This window comes from Gnatocerus cornutus, chromosome 10 (assembly GCF_029298725.1).
Source record: "Gnatocerus cornutus isolate USDA-ARS CGAHR chromosome 10, icGnaCorn1.1, whole genome shotgun sequence".
Taxonomy (NCBI): Eukaryota; Metazoa; Arthropoda; class Insecta; order Coleoptera; family Tenebrionidae; genus Gnatocerus; species Gnatocerus cornutus.
The window spans coordinates 320,764-331,402 of record NC_142242.1 but is presented as its reverse complement, the minus strand read 5'-3'; the positions used below and the strand labels follow the sequence as shown (position 1 = coordinate 331,402).

Genomic DNA, 10,639 nt, shown 5'->3' with positions numbered 1-10,639 from the left:
GTTGATTTGTTGTTATCTAGTGGACATTGAGTGTCTCGTTTCGTTTTGATTTAGAAGACAGGATCGATCCGTGCTGGCGACATGAACTAAATTGATTAGCAATAAATGGGCGATCGCGAGTTCGCTCATAGCGTTAAATTAGGTGCCTAGGTGAGAGACTCGCGTCCAGTGGGACTCTCACGAGACGAGGACGTGCGTTGTTTCCGTCGTGCACTCTGACGGGGTCCGCCGCGTCGACCAGGAGCTCTCTCATTGTTGTTGCGACGACTCCTCGTGCACCGTCGTCGCGGCTAGGCCCATCGTCAGTAACACTGCGCGCGCCCTCGTTCTTCATTCTCTCACACGAGCCGCCGTCGCCGATCCGCTGGACCTGAAGCGCACACCGGCGTGGGCGACCCGTCCTATCTTATTATTAAAAATGTAGGATTCAGATGTTGTCTGCCAAATGTTTGAGGGGAGGCAATAACCACACGTGCAGTTATTATAGATTAGTCTTTATAAATATGATGACATAGTTACCGTTAGTCGAATTACTGCTTCTCCTCGCCTTCTTCTGTTGTAATCTAGGTCTAACTCTGACTTAGTTATGATGTAGATAGTCTAGCGGTGAACACTAGATATACATATACATATTAATATCCTGTACGAGGTACAACCTCGACCTCAGAGAGATTCATTTCTTTTATACTTTATCTAAATGTACTTTGAGTGAAAGAAACAAAACAAAACAGTACAGTACTCTAAACTTATTACGTACGTAGTTAGTAAGCTGTGTATAATGGCGCGTCGGCATATCGAGCCGTGACCAAACGACTCCTTTCTAGTCGGCGATGGTACTTAAAAAAAGAAACAAAAAAATAAAACCAAAAAAAAACCAAACGCATCCAGTATCTTCGGCCTTAGTGACTTACACCGTACCGAGTACGAGTACATGAGATTCAATCGTATTTATTGTTAAGCATCATTTGTTTCGGTCTTGGTTCGCTGCGACCGACGAGCTCGCGCACACATTTATACACTACTCCGTATCGGATCCATCGGTTAAGGTGTTCGTTGATTGCGGTGTCGTTTAGAAGACGCGTCTCTCGATGGATGTTCTTCGGCGAACAGCGCACCTTCGCCGACATCCTCGACGCACGTCTTCTACGAACCGACTTTCGATGAATACCTCCACGACCAACGATCCGAGATGCCCACAACGTTCTTTACCGACTACCATCTCACCATTCTAGTCACAATTTGTCGATGATTGCTGGTGGTCGGCGCACGGCACGGCCGGCGTTGGATCTCGGATTGGACGTCGCGACGGACGCGCTCTCCCACGTTGGTTCCGTGGTAGTGCGCGTTCCTATTACTATGTAATATAATTTACTTAAGTTATATCCATCTGTGGTTCGTCACGCCCTTGCCCATCAGACTCCATACACTTCTAGTTGATCAAACGAACCGCAATCATTTATTATTACCTCGTTTGTTTTTGTAGTTCTACACTTGAAAAATGAAATCGAAGGGGTGTTAGTTAATAGCCAGTTTGTAGGTCTCTTTTGGCGCAAACGAGATCTCTTACGGACACAGGCCAGAAGCAGTAGCAGACGCAGATCAGATATTGATATATAAGTCCCGATTATGCCGAATTTTGTCAACGTGGCATTTTAAGTTGAATGTTGTTATTTGTAATTTATAATGGTACAATTAAATCGTTATCATGTTATGGTTGTTATTTTATACGAACTCGCCTCTCGCGCTATTCGCGCATAAACTCGCGCCACTGGCAGGTCCGGTGGCTCAGGATCGAACTAAAGGTGGATCGGAGTACGGCCGTGACCATTCTACCTAATTAAGTTTTATTGTCTGTCTGTGCTTTTATTTATATAATAAAGGTATTTTGAGCTTTAAATTAAAGAGAGGTGAATAACATGCTGTTAAAGTGTTTTAATGATTCCATTTCAGGATCGCCTGTAAATTATTTTATTGTTGTGAAAGGCCTTTTTTATTACATTTGTTCTGTCAGATATTTTTCAAGTTCATATGAATGTTTGTTCTTCAACGTTGTAATATAATTTAAAGAATTTACAAAATGCTATGAATATTTTCATATTAAACATGAATTTTAAAATATAATCACGCATATATAATTAACACTGAATTTTATTTAATAACCTCACCTCTCTGTCTACGCTTTATTTATACTCGCGTTTTTTTTTTAACTTGCCCTTTCTATCTTTTCAATTCCTCGACTAGTCCAAATTTACATTCTCTTAAGTTAATCATTACTTTGTACCTAATCAAACAATTTACCAACATTTCAACAATAACAATAAAACAAAATAAGTTACAAAATACTAATAACTAGTATATAAAGTTAACTAATGGAACTGTTCTGTATTTTATGTAAATATGTTTCACTGGGGGTCCGGCGCACCATGTGCGAATCCCAGTTTTTGAAGAGCAACCTTAATATCTTTGTAAACTGTTGGATCTTCTACAGTGCCCGAAATCTATAATAAAGTTATTGTTAATAAATTTTAGTTTGATTCACCATAGATCTATCTCACCCTGATCTCCTTATCTCTGGCTAGATCTGATATAGATTTCCTGCACACTTTTCCCGATCGTGTCCGAGGTAGTCCTCTGACGGCCGTTGCCATTCGAAACGCAGCAATAGGTCCGACCAATTCTCGGACCATCCTCAATAAATCGCGAGTTATACCAGTTTCAGATTTTCTAGCATCTGTGAAAAAAAAATCCTCAGACTTGGCAAGCTTAACTCGAGTACGTACTTCTTTTAATGACGTATAAACAAAGGGGAACTTCGCCTTTTGTAGACTCAGGGACGCCGACGACAGTGGCGTCGGCTACGTCTGGGTGCGACAGAACGACGTCTTCTAAAGCAGAGGTCGATATCCGATGTCCGGCGACGTTGATAACGTCGTCATCGCGTGCGGTCACATAAATATATCCGTACTCATCTCGATAGCCTGCGTCCATGGTATCGTAGTAACCCTTTGGATCTGTTAAAACTGTTGGAAATATACTGTTGATAACTTACCCGAAATTTGCTAAAGTAAACTTGGCAAAACCTTTCGGGAGCTTGGTACAGGGTAGTCATAGTCCCTGGAGGCAAAGGTAACGTTACCACGACTCTACCTAGTTCGTGGTACGACGCCTCGCTACCATCAGGTCGCAAAATTTTAACATCGTACCCCGGAAATGGCATCCCTGCTGTGTATTTCGGGGGATTCAAATTGTGACCCAAACCTACACAAGTTGCTGTGATAGCATGTCCAGTTTCAGTTTGCCACCAGTGATTTAAAACAGGGACATTAAAGGTTTTTTCCGCCCAAATTTTCGTCTCGTAATCACAATGCTCTCCAGCTACGAAAATAGTTCGTAAACTACTTATATTGTACTTTCGTCCGAATTCGATTTCGGGGTCTTCTCGGTGAATCACACGGAAAGCGGTCGGGACGGTGAAAATCGCATTTACTTTATACTCGTTGATAATTCTAGAAACGATTTTAAGGCCGGTTTCGATTTTTTTTTAAGGGTACCTGAAGTATTGGCCTGGATCGGGGGTACGATCGGGTTTTCCTTCGTACATTATGCTCGTAATTCCGTAGAGAAGCGGCCCGTAACATATGTAAGAATGACCAACGACCCATCCCAAGTCACTGGCGGCCCACCAAACATCGTCGGGTCCCATTCCATACAGCGCGGTCATAGACCAAGCGAGAGTGGCGATATGGCCACCAACAGGTCGCTGAATCCCTTTTGGCTGATCTAGAAATTGCCAAAATCGTACGATTCTCCAAAGTGGAATAAAATGCACGAACCCGTTGTACCAGACGTGTAAAGTATATAAAGTGGATCATTGGCTTCCACAGGGACACACTCGTGTGGTCCTCCCATTTTTAGGGCATCTTCCCATAAAATATCCATTTCGACGTCTATAGGCGCCGATTCAATGTTGCGCCTTTGGAAAATAATGCATTTATTTGGTTTGTGCGGGGACCATTCAATAGCCTCGTTTAAAATCTCTTTATAACTAAAAATAAATTAGTACAACCGAAATCTCTTCACTATTTATTACCGTATGACTTTATTTGGTTCAATTCCGCAACTCGCAGCAATGATGACTTTCGGCTCGGCGTGAACAATTCGGGAGCAAAGTTCTCTTGCAGCGAATCCTACAAACACGCTGGTGGATTTAAGAATAAAAATTTAATTAACCGACCTCCAAAAACCACAGAATGTACAGCTCCTAATCTAGCGGTTGCTAGCATTGAAATTACAGCTTCAGGAATAAGAGGCATGTAAATAACCACTCGGTCGCCTTTCGATACTCCTAATTTCGCTAAAGCACCGGCGAGATGTGAAACTTTATCCAGTAATTCAGCGTACGAGATTTTTCGAATCGATTTTGTTAAAGGACTATCGTGAATTAGAGCCACTTTTGATCCTTTACCCGCTTCGACGTGTCTGTCCACGGCGTTGTAACAGGCATTTAATTCTCCTCCTACAAACCTAAAATTTGTCGCTGGTGTCAATCTTACTTCCGAAACGTGAATAAATTAAAAATTTTCAAAATTTACCATTTTGTAAATGGTGGATGAGAGTTATCCATGACTTTGTCCCACGGTTTGGTCCATCGAACTGATTGTCCCACTTCTGCCCAAAATTTCTCAGGATTTGATATAGATTCCTTGTACGATTCTTCATATTTTTTACTATAGTAAGGGTTTTCTTTTTTTATAAGGTCTGTAAGTTCAAGGAAACGGTTAACGGCTAGTCAATCATGAATTCAATTCAATTGTTTTTACAACAATGAATATTTTAGAATTTTTTATTAGAATTAGTGCTGATATCATTACTACTTCGATACTTTTTGATGGTATGATCTCTGTTTGACATAGGCGAAGCCACAAATTTCCATTGTCAATACACCTCGTGCAAGTTTTTTTGATCTAATTTGTGCATGTTTCAAATTGTGTCACTTTTAAATAGAAACGTACTTTCGGCTTTACAGGCGTGGTTTTCGTATTTACTACTCCTCATCATGTTGCTAATTTCACTAACACCGCCGTCGTGCATTGTCATAGTTTTTAAAAAAAAAACACTCACTTCACACACTATAGTTATGGATTAACAATCGATTTTAATAGAAAGATGGACAATGAGTAGTATATATTAACTTTATAACCCCCCTCTTTTTTGTTTTGCTTTCTTGTCAAAATTTAAATTGCTAATGGTATCAACTGTATAATTGCTACTTTACGTCAAAAAGTTTCTGCAAATTTGATGTATATGGAACGACCAATCGAAACTTAGTATTGCTATTATGTTAATCGGCACTTCATGTTTTTTTTATCTGTCTTTGTAATGACTTTGTTTTGTTTAGTTCGAGGGAAAGAAATAGTTTTTGTATTTCTTTAAGTCAACTGGCCTTGTTTCTTATCGTTTTAACTGTATTTTGAAAGCACATGCATGAAAATAATTTTGCAATGTCTTTTGCCCCAATAGACGACATCTAATTGTTGTCTTCTATATTTGTAAATTTGATAATTTTTATGTTTTATTGAGTCGAAATGTCAGAACAGGTCACTTTTTAAGAACCGCTCCGGTTACCCAAAACGCGTGATTTTTAATGGCGAGTAAAAGGTGACCTAATTCTGCAACAATTGATAACGAAATTTTCAAGGTACAAATGGAATAATTTATATCAAAAGTGAGCAACGTAATCATTTTCCCCACAACCTTTTTTCTAGTCCGGCGCCTCCACCATTTTTGTTCCCACTTTAGTTAGAAGGGTTGTTAATTTTTTTTCCTCGGTAATAATCTTGTATGATTTTATTTTTTAGTCTTCCACGGAATTATTTGAAGAATCAATGGGAGTTCGTCCTGCAAAGAGTTTTATTTAATTTAACTACACTTTGTAAGTATAGCTCTCATATTATTCGTGTATTTAACCATTGATGTTAGTATTAAATTGTTCATTCGTTTGCAACTTATAAATGTTAAATAATTCATGTTTAGAGTTCACTTGTTTCAATGTTTTTAATTTAGTTTTTGCGTTCTTAAATAAAATGTTCTTCTGAGTTTAATGTTCTGTTATAACCCTGACCTCCCTTTTTACGTGGTGACTCATACTAAAATAATTTTGAATTGTATTGAGGTCAAATAAGGCGTCACTTTCTGACCTATGTGCTACTAGTTACATTAGTAAAGGACGGCCATTCTGTGAAAAGTGAAATCAAAACTTAAAAACACAAAAAAAAGTAAAAAGATGTATTTTTTTTATGGATAAAAGGTATAAAAACAAATATTGTTAAAAACTTTTGTTTATTTCGTATTATATCACTTTTTTATTTTATTTTTTCAAGGTTGTTTGATTAGAGCTCCGTTATAAAAATGTGACGGTCATCACGTTTATGTAAGTAAAATATGGCAACATAAATAATTCATGTTTTAAATTTGCAAAATAATTTTTTGTGTTTGAATTGAAACCTTTGTTACCATAGAATGGCCGAGGATTCGATTTTGGTTAATATAACAGTTGAGGAGTGGAAGTTTTTATTAATGGATTTACGTGATTTATGTTTGAAGCCATCGAACGAGTCTACAAATTTGTGTACGGAGAATTTTATTTAAACCACGTGGAAACAGATTTATGTGTGTAAGTACGCCCGATAGATGTTTACACGTGTAGAGTTGAAGTTTGCCGGGTAAAACAATAAAAGAATACTTATAAAAATATAGCCAACAAATTGGGGTCGTAAAAGGATTATTGGCAATAAAGAATGAACCCCGAGGAAAAGAAAAATATGAATAAGGATAAGCTATGGTTTCAATCTTTGTTTGTTTGTTTCTTCTATGACTTTTGTTATGACATATTGAGAGCAAGAGTGACTAGAAAAACATGTTTGGTCGAGTTTCCCCATTTAACACACATGAATTTCCGATCGGTCTGAGTTGATATTGTTGGTGCTGGTATGGAGATTGTAAACTTTGTATATTTTTTCAAGAAGAATGTTTTTTTAATATAGTAAGTAAAGTAAACGCTGTCAGAAGTTGAGTTAATTGAGCGTATTATTGTTACCAGATAATAATTTGGTCGTGTTATTATTTACTCCCACTTAATGTCAGGACTGTTCGCGAAGGCAGTGCATTTAAGAATAATTCCAGTAAAACGTTTAAGATAAAATAAATCAACCTGCTACTGTGTCATGAACATATGGATCTTATCTAGCTAGATAATGGCTGCACAATGAAAATTTGTTTGTTTTAGCTAACACTTTGAAATTATAGCTACTTTCATACTTACACAATGGAGAAGCTCTGGAAGTTCAACATTTTATATTGTACTTTCCGGTCTTTGTCCTCCTATGCAAATGTTGTTATTGTTCATGACCTCTGCTCTTGTCTTCCAACATTACCTTTTGCAATCATTTTCATACACGAGCTGCGTCAAGTGCAGACAAAAATATTGCTGCTTTTACCAAAATCACAATTTTACATTCAACTCTGACGCATTTTACAAAAAAAAAAGAATTCAAATATTGTGGATATGTGACTTGAATAATAAATCAAGGGATCAACCTGTGAGCATCTGTACGTCTATTAGTAAATAATTGTTGTTTATCGCTTAGAGAGTTCAATTAAGTATTCTAAGCGAGACTTTGTATTATTTAAATTGGCCCTACAGCTTCGGTTCTTTACGTCAGGACTCTAACCTTGCAAAGACTTAATCTTATAGTACTGCCATTTCCGAATTAAGAACTACGCAGGAATCGTGAAACAGCCCAAAATTTCACTACGCCGTAATTATTTCAAAATTCAAATCGAGGAAGTGAAAATTATGCAAACGTGTATTTTGTGAGTCTGACATTTTAACCCCAAGACCTTTTTAGTCTTCTTCTGTATTTATAGGTAAGAAATCAAAAGAACTACAAGGAATTAAGAGCAATTTAAGTCAGTAAGTATAAATTCTTTATTAATTAATTAATACAGTAAAAACCTGCTATAACGAGACACCAGAAGCACACTAAAATGTCTCGTTCCTACATCCAGAAAATGTTTCCATGGAATCACACATGCACTCTTCAGAAATGAATAATTCCAAAAAAAGATGAAATAATTTTTAGAATGTCGAAACAAAAAAATACTAAGTGTGTTTTTACTTTAACAAAAATTAATAAAATTATGTGCAATTACTTTTTATTAACAAGCGTCTGAAGCATTTAATGGCCAATCTAGGTACATAAAAAATTGAGGTTTGTAAACTAGTGTTACCAACCGGTGATAAAAATTCTCGTTATAAGTGAATAAACAAAAATAATTGTGTTGATTAATTTTTGCCGTTTTAATATCCGTTGCCATTGTTCTAAAAATAAGAGACTAATTTTTTGTTTTTTTTTACAGCCGCCATTAAAAAAATATTGCCTTCCTAAAAAGGAGTATATTGATTGTCAACCTGTACTTATAAGACTTTATTAAAGCGAACATAATAAAGCGCCCGCTCTGTGTCAATAAAATTATTTAATTTTGACAAATATTGATACGAAACATTGATGAAGTTTCAGCTATCGAGTTCTTTATTTCTTATTGTTCGAATAGTGGCGTTTATCTTGAAAATAATTTTGATATCGGTCGCATTTAACAGCCAATAATGGGCTGTTTACATTATCTTTGATGATTAGCTGACCTAGGGAGGATTCAATTAAGCTCTGGACCTCCTTCAAGCTATAGACATACTGCACTAAGAACAAATTAGGGGCGTATCTTTGAAGTTAAATGCCATTATATGGATTCCATCAAAAGGAAACATTATCTTGTTGTACCCATTAACTCAACTCCCATCACACATTTTTTTCTTTGAGATTACAAAGATGACAGAGAAATATGAATCCATGAATTTGGAATTTCTAGGAAAATTAACAAAGAAAAAAGCAATTTATATGCAGCTATGGCGACACATATTTTAATATTTATTGACTATTTTATTCCTTTCTATTGATAAAAAGACAATAAAACAGTCGTTACGGACTATTGAGACGCAGTTCATTTAATTTAGCGCCTATTCGCTTACGGTGTCTTTAATTTTTCCACAATTCATTTCTCATTAGAAAGGCATGCATTGCTTCCATTTGATTTGCATTTAATAAATATTATTAAAATTCATACTTTGCACCCTAACCTTCTTATTTTACGTCCTTGAATTTTACACAAAAGGTCGTGTCAAAAGGTGCTATAAAAATTTTCAATAATTTTCTGTCGTAATACACATTCGTTTTGCTAATTTTTTGCTACTTTCAAAACTAGAGCAAACATGATGTTACATATTTTTATTAATATAACCACACCATTCTCGAAATATAGCTCCATTTGCTGCTCTCTAACACGTTGAAGACCCAGTTTTATCTTTATGAAGGGCAAATTTGTCAGAAATATGAGAATTTTATTCGACTGTGGGTTGTTCAAATTGAAGCTGACTTGTGGAAAACTCACATCTTAAGAAAAGAAGTATTTCTGTGAGTCGCCAGGATTATTAATTGAAGGAGTTTAATGATGCGGTGCGCGTAACTGGAAGATAATCATCAGAGGGCGGTTTTACCAGATAAGAGCTTTGTCACTGATGGAATTATCTTATTTGGGTTCGAGTTAAATAAACAGAATAAAGTGGCACATAATGTATCAATTAAAGTGTCAGAAAAGTGATAGGTGCCATAAGTAAAAAGAATGGATTTAGTTTAATGCTTTTATGAAAACAGGTGATGATGCGCATGGTGACACCAGGGGGTGGGAAAAGCGCAAAGAAACGTAGGCGCTAGGCGCCCCAACATATAAAGGAGATCTCATCTGGTCCAAACAGCACATTAACACTGAAGTTTCCAGTGATAGTTCAGCCTTTCCTATCCTTCAAGTAAGTGAGAATTTTTGAAAACTGTGTGTGAATGAAGTTAGGCTTTCCGGGGGACGCGAAATGATTTCTTTGTCGCGTTCCGTGCTAATTTTTTCAAATATTTAAACGTGCGGATTTTGAAAAAGTTGTACGTGATGGAAACATTGTTGGGGAAAAACGTGATGTTGCTCGCATTTATGTGATTATTTGTTCGTGTGAGAGATTAACGATACGTGGTTTTCTTGCAGCATGCAACAATATACTCTGGCTGCTGTGGTCTTTGGAGTAGTCACCCTTTTTCTGAGCAGCACCTCCACGACAGCTTACTTGATCAGTTGTCCTCCGAACGACTTCCTGGAGACCACCCCAACTTTGCGTCACTTGTGCTATGCCCTCGAGCGCGCAATCAGCGATAATGTCATTCCTGATGAACCTTCCTGTGGGTATTGGTTATTTTGAAAATTGATTATTATGGTAATCGATGAATATTGATGATGATTTAAAAGCTGGATTTGTGTTGGTTTATGGGAAAATAATTGTGTTGCAGATAGAAGACTTGTGGAGCGTGATGGCAGCAGTCTGGCGCAAAGAAATATGAATCCTGACACGAAAAGGCAAGATGTCGACCATGTTTTCCTCCGCTTCGGAAGACGTTTCGGTTTATAAGACGCCCAACCTCAGTCAATAATGCTTCTTCCTGTACCGACTGATTTCAATAAATGTTACGTTTAATTGCAAAGA

At 37.1% G+C, this 10,639-nt stretch overlaps 2 protein-coding genes across 2 annotated transcripts; one reads left to right on the top strand and one right to left on the bottom strand.

Annotated features, from left to right (window-relative positions):
* Nucleotides 1-2,402: 2,402 nt before the first annotated feature.
* Nucleotides 2,403-5,313, bottom strand: LOC148166900 (acyl-CoA synthetase short-chain family member 3, mitochondrial). The gene is made up of 10 exons (XM_088047068.1): nt 5,013-5,313; nt 4,593-4,758; nt 4,235-4,524; nt 4,091-4,187; nt 3,834-4,045; nt 3,552-3,780; nt 3,050-3,506; nt 2,781-3,003; nt 2,556-2,731; nt 2,403-2,498 (listed from the first exon to the last, which is right to left on the bottom strand). The coding sequence occupies exons 1-10, from the start codon at nt 5,095-5,097 to the stop codon at nt 2,403-2,405; spliced, it is 2,031 nt and encodes a 676-aa protein (XP_087903194.1). The 5' UTR covers nt 5,098-5,313.
* A 4,392-nt stretch (nt 5,314-9,705) lies between these two features.
* Ms (neuropeptide receptor myosuppressin) lies at nt 9,706-10,637 on the top strand. The gene is made up of 3 exons (XM_088047249.1): nt 9,706-9,919; nt 10,147-10,337; nt 10,446-10,637. Exons 2-3 carry the CDS (start codon nt 10,148-10,150, stop codon nt 10,562-10,564), a joined length of 309 nt encoding a protein of 102 aa, XP_087903375.1. The 5' UTR covers nt 9,706-9,919; nt 10,147; the 3' UTR covers nt 10,565-10,637.
* Nucleotides 10,638-10,639: the final 2 nt, after the last annotated feature.

What these genes read in the sequence shown, in the direction of transcription:
- LOC148166900 (XM_088047068.1), bottom strand. Translation starts at nt 5,097, where the DNA reads ATGACAATGCACGACGGCGGTGTTAGTGAAATTAGCAACATGATGAGG. An exon ending in ACATTCTGTGGTTTTTGGAG is followed by an intron (nt 4,188 to 4,234) that starts GTCGGTTAATTA and finishes GCGTGTTTGTAG; the next exon opens with GATTCGCTGCAAGAGAACTT. An exon ending in TTTACTTTAGCAAATTTCGG is followed by an intron (nt 3,004 to 3,049) that starts GTAAGTTATCAA and finishes ACAGATCCAAAG; the next exon opens with GGTTACTACGATACCATGGA.
- Ms (XM_088047249.1), top strand. Translation starts at nt 10,148, where the DNA reads ATGCAACAATATACTCTGGCTGCTGTGGTCTTTGGAGTAGTCACCCTT. An exon ending in CATTCCTGATGAACCTTCCT is followed by an intron (nt 10,338 to 10,445) that starts GTGGGTATTGGT and finishes ATTGTGTTGCAG; the next exon opens with ATAGAAGACTTGTGGAGCGT.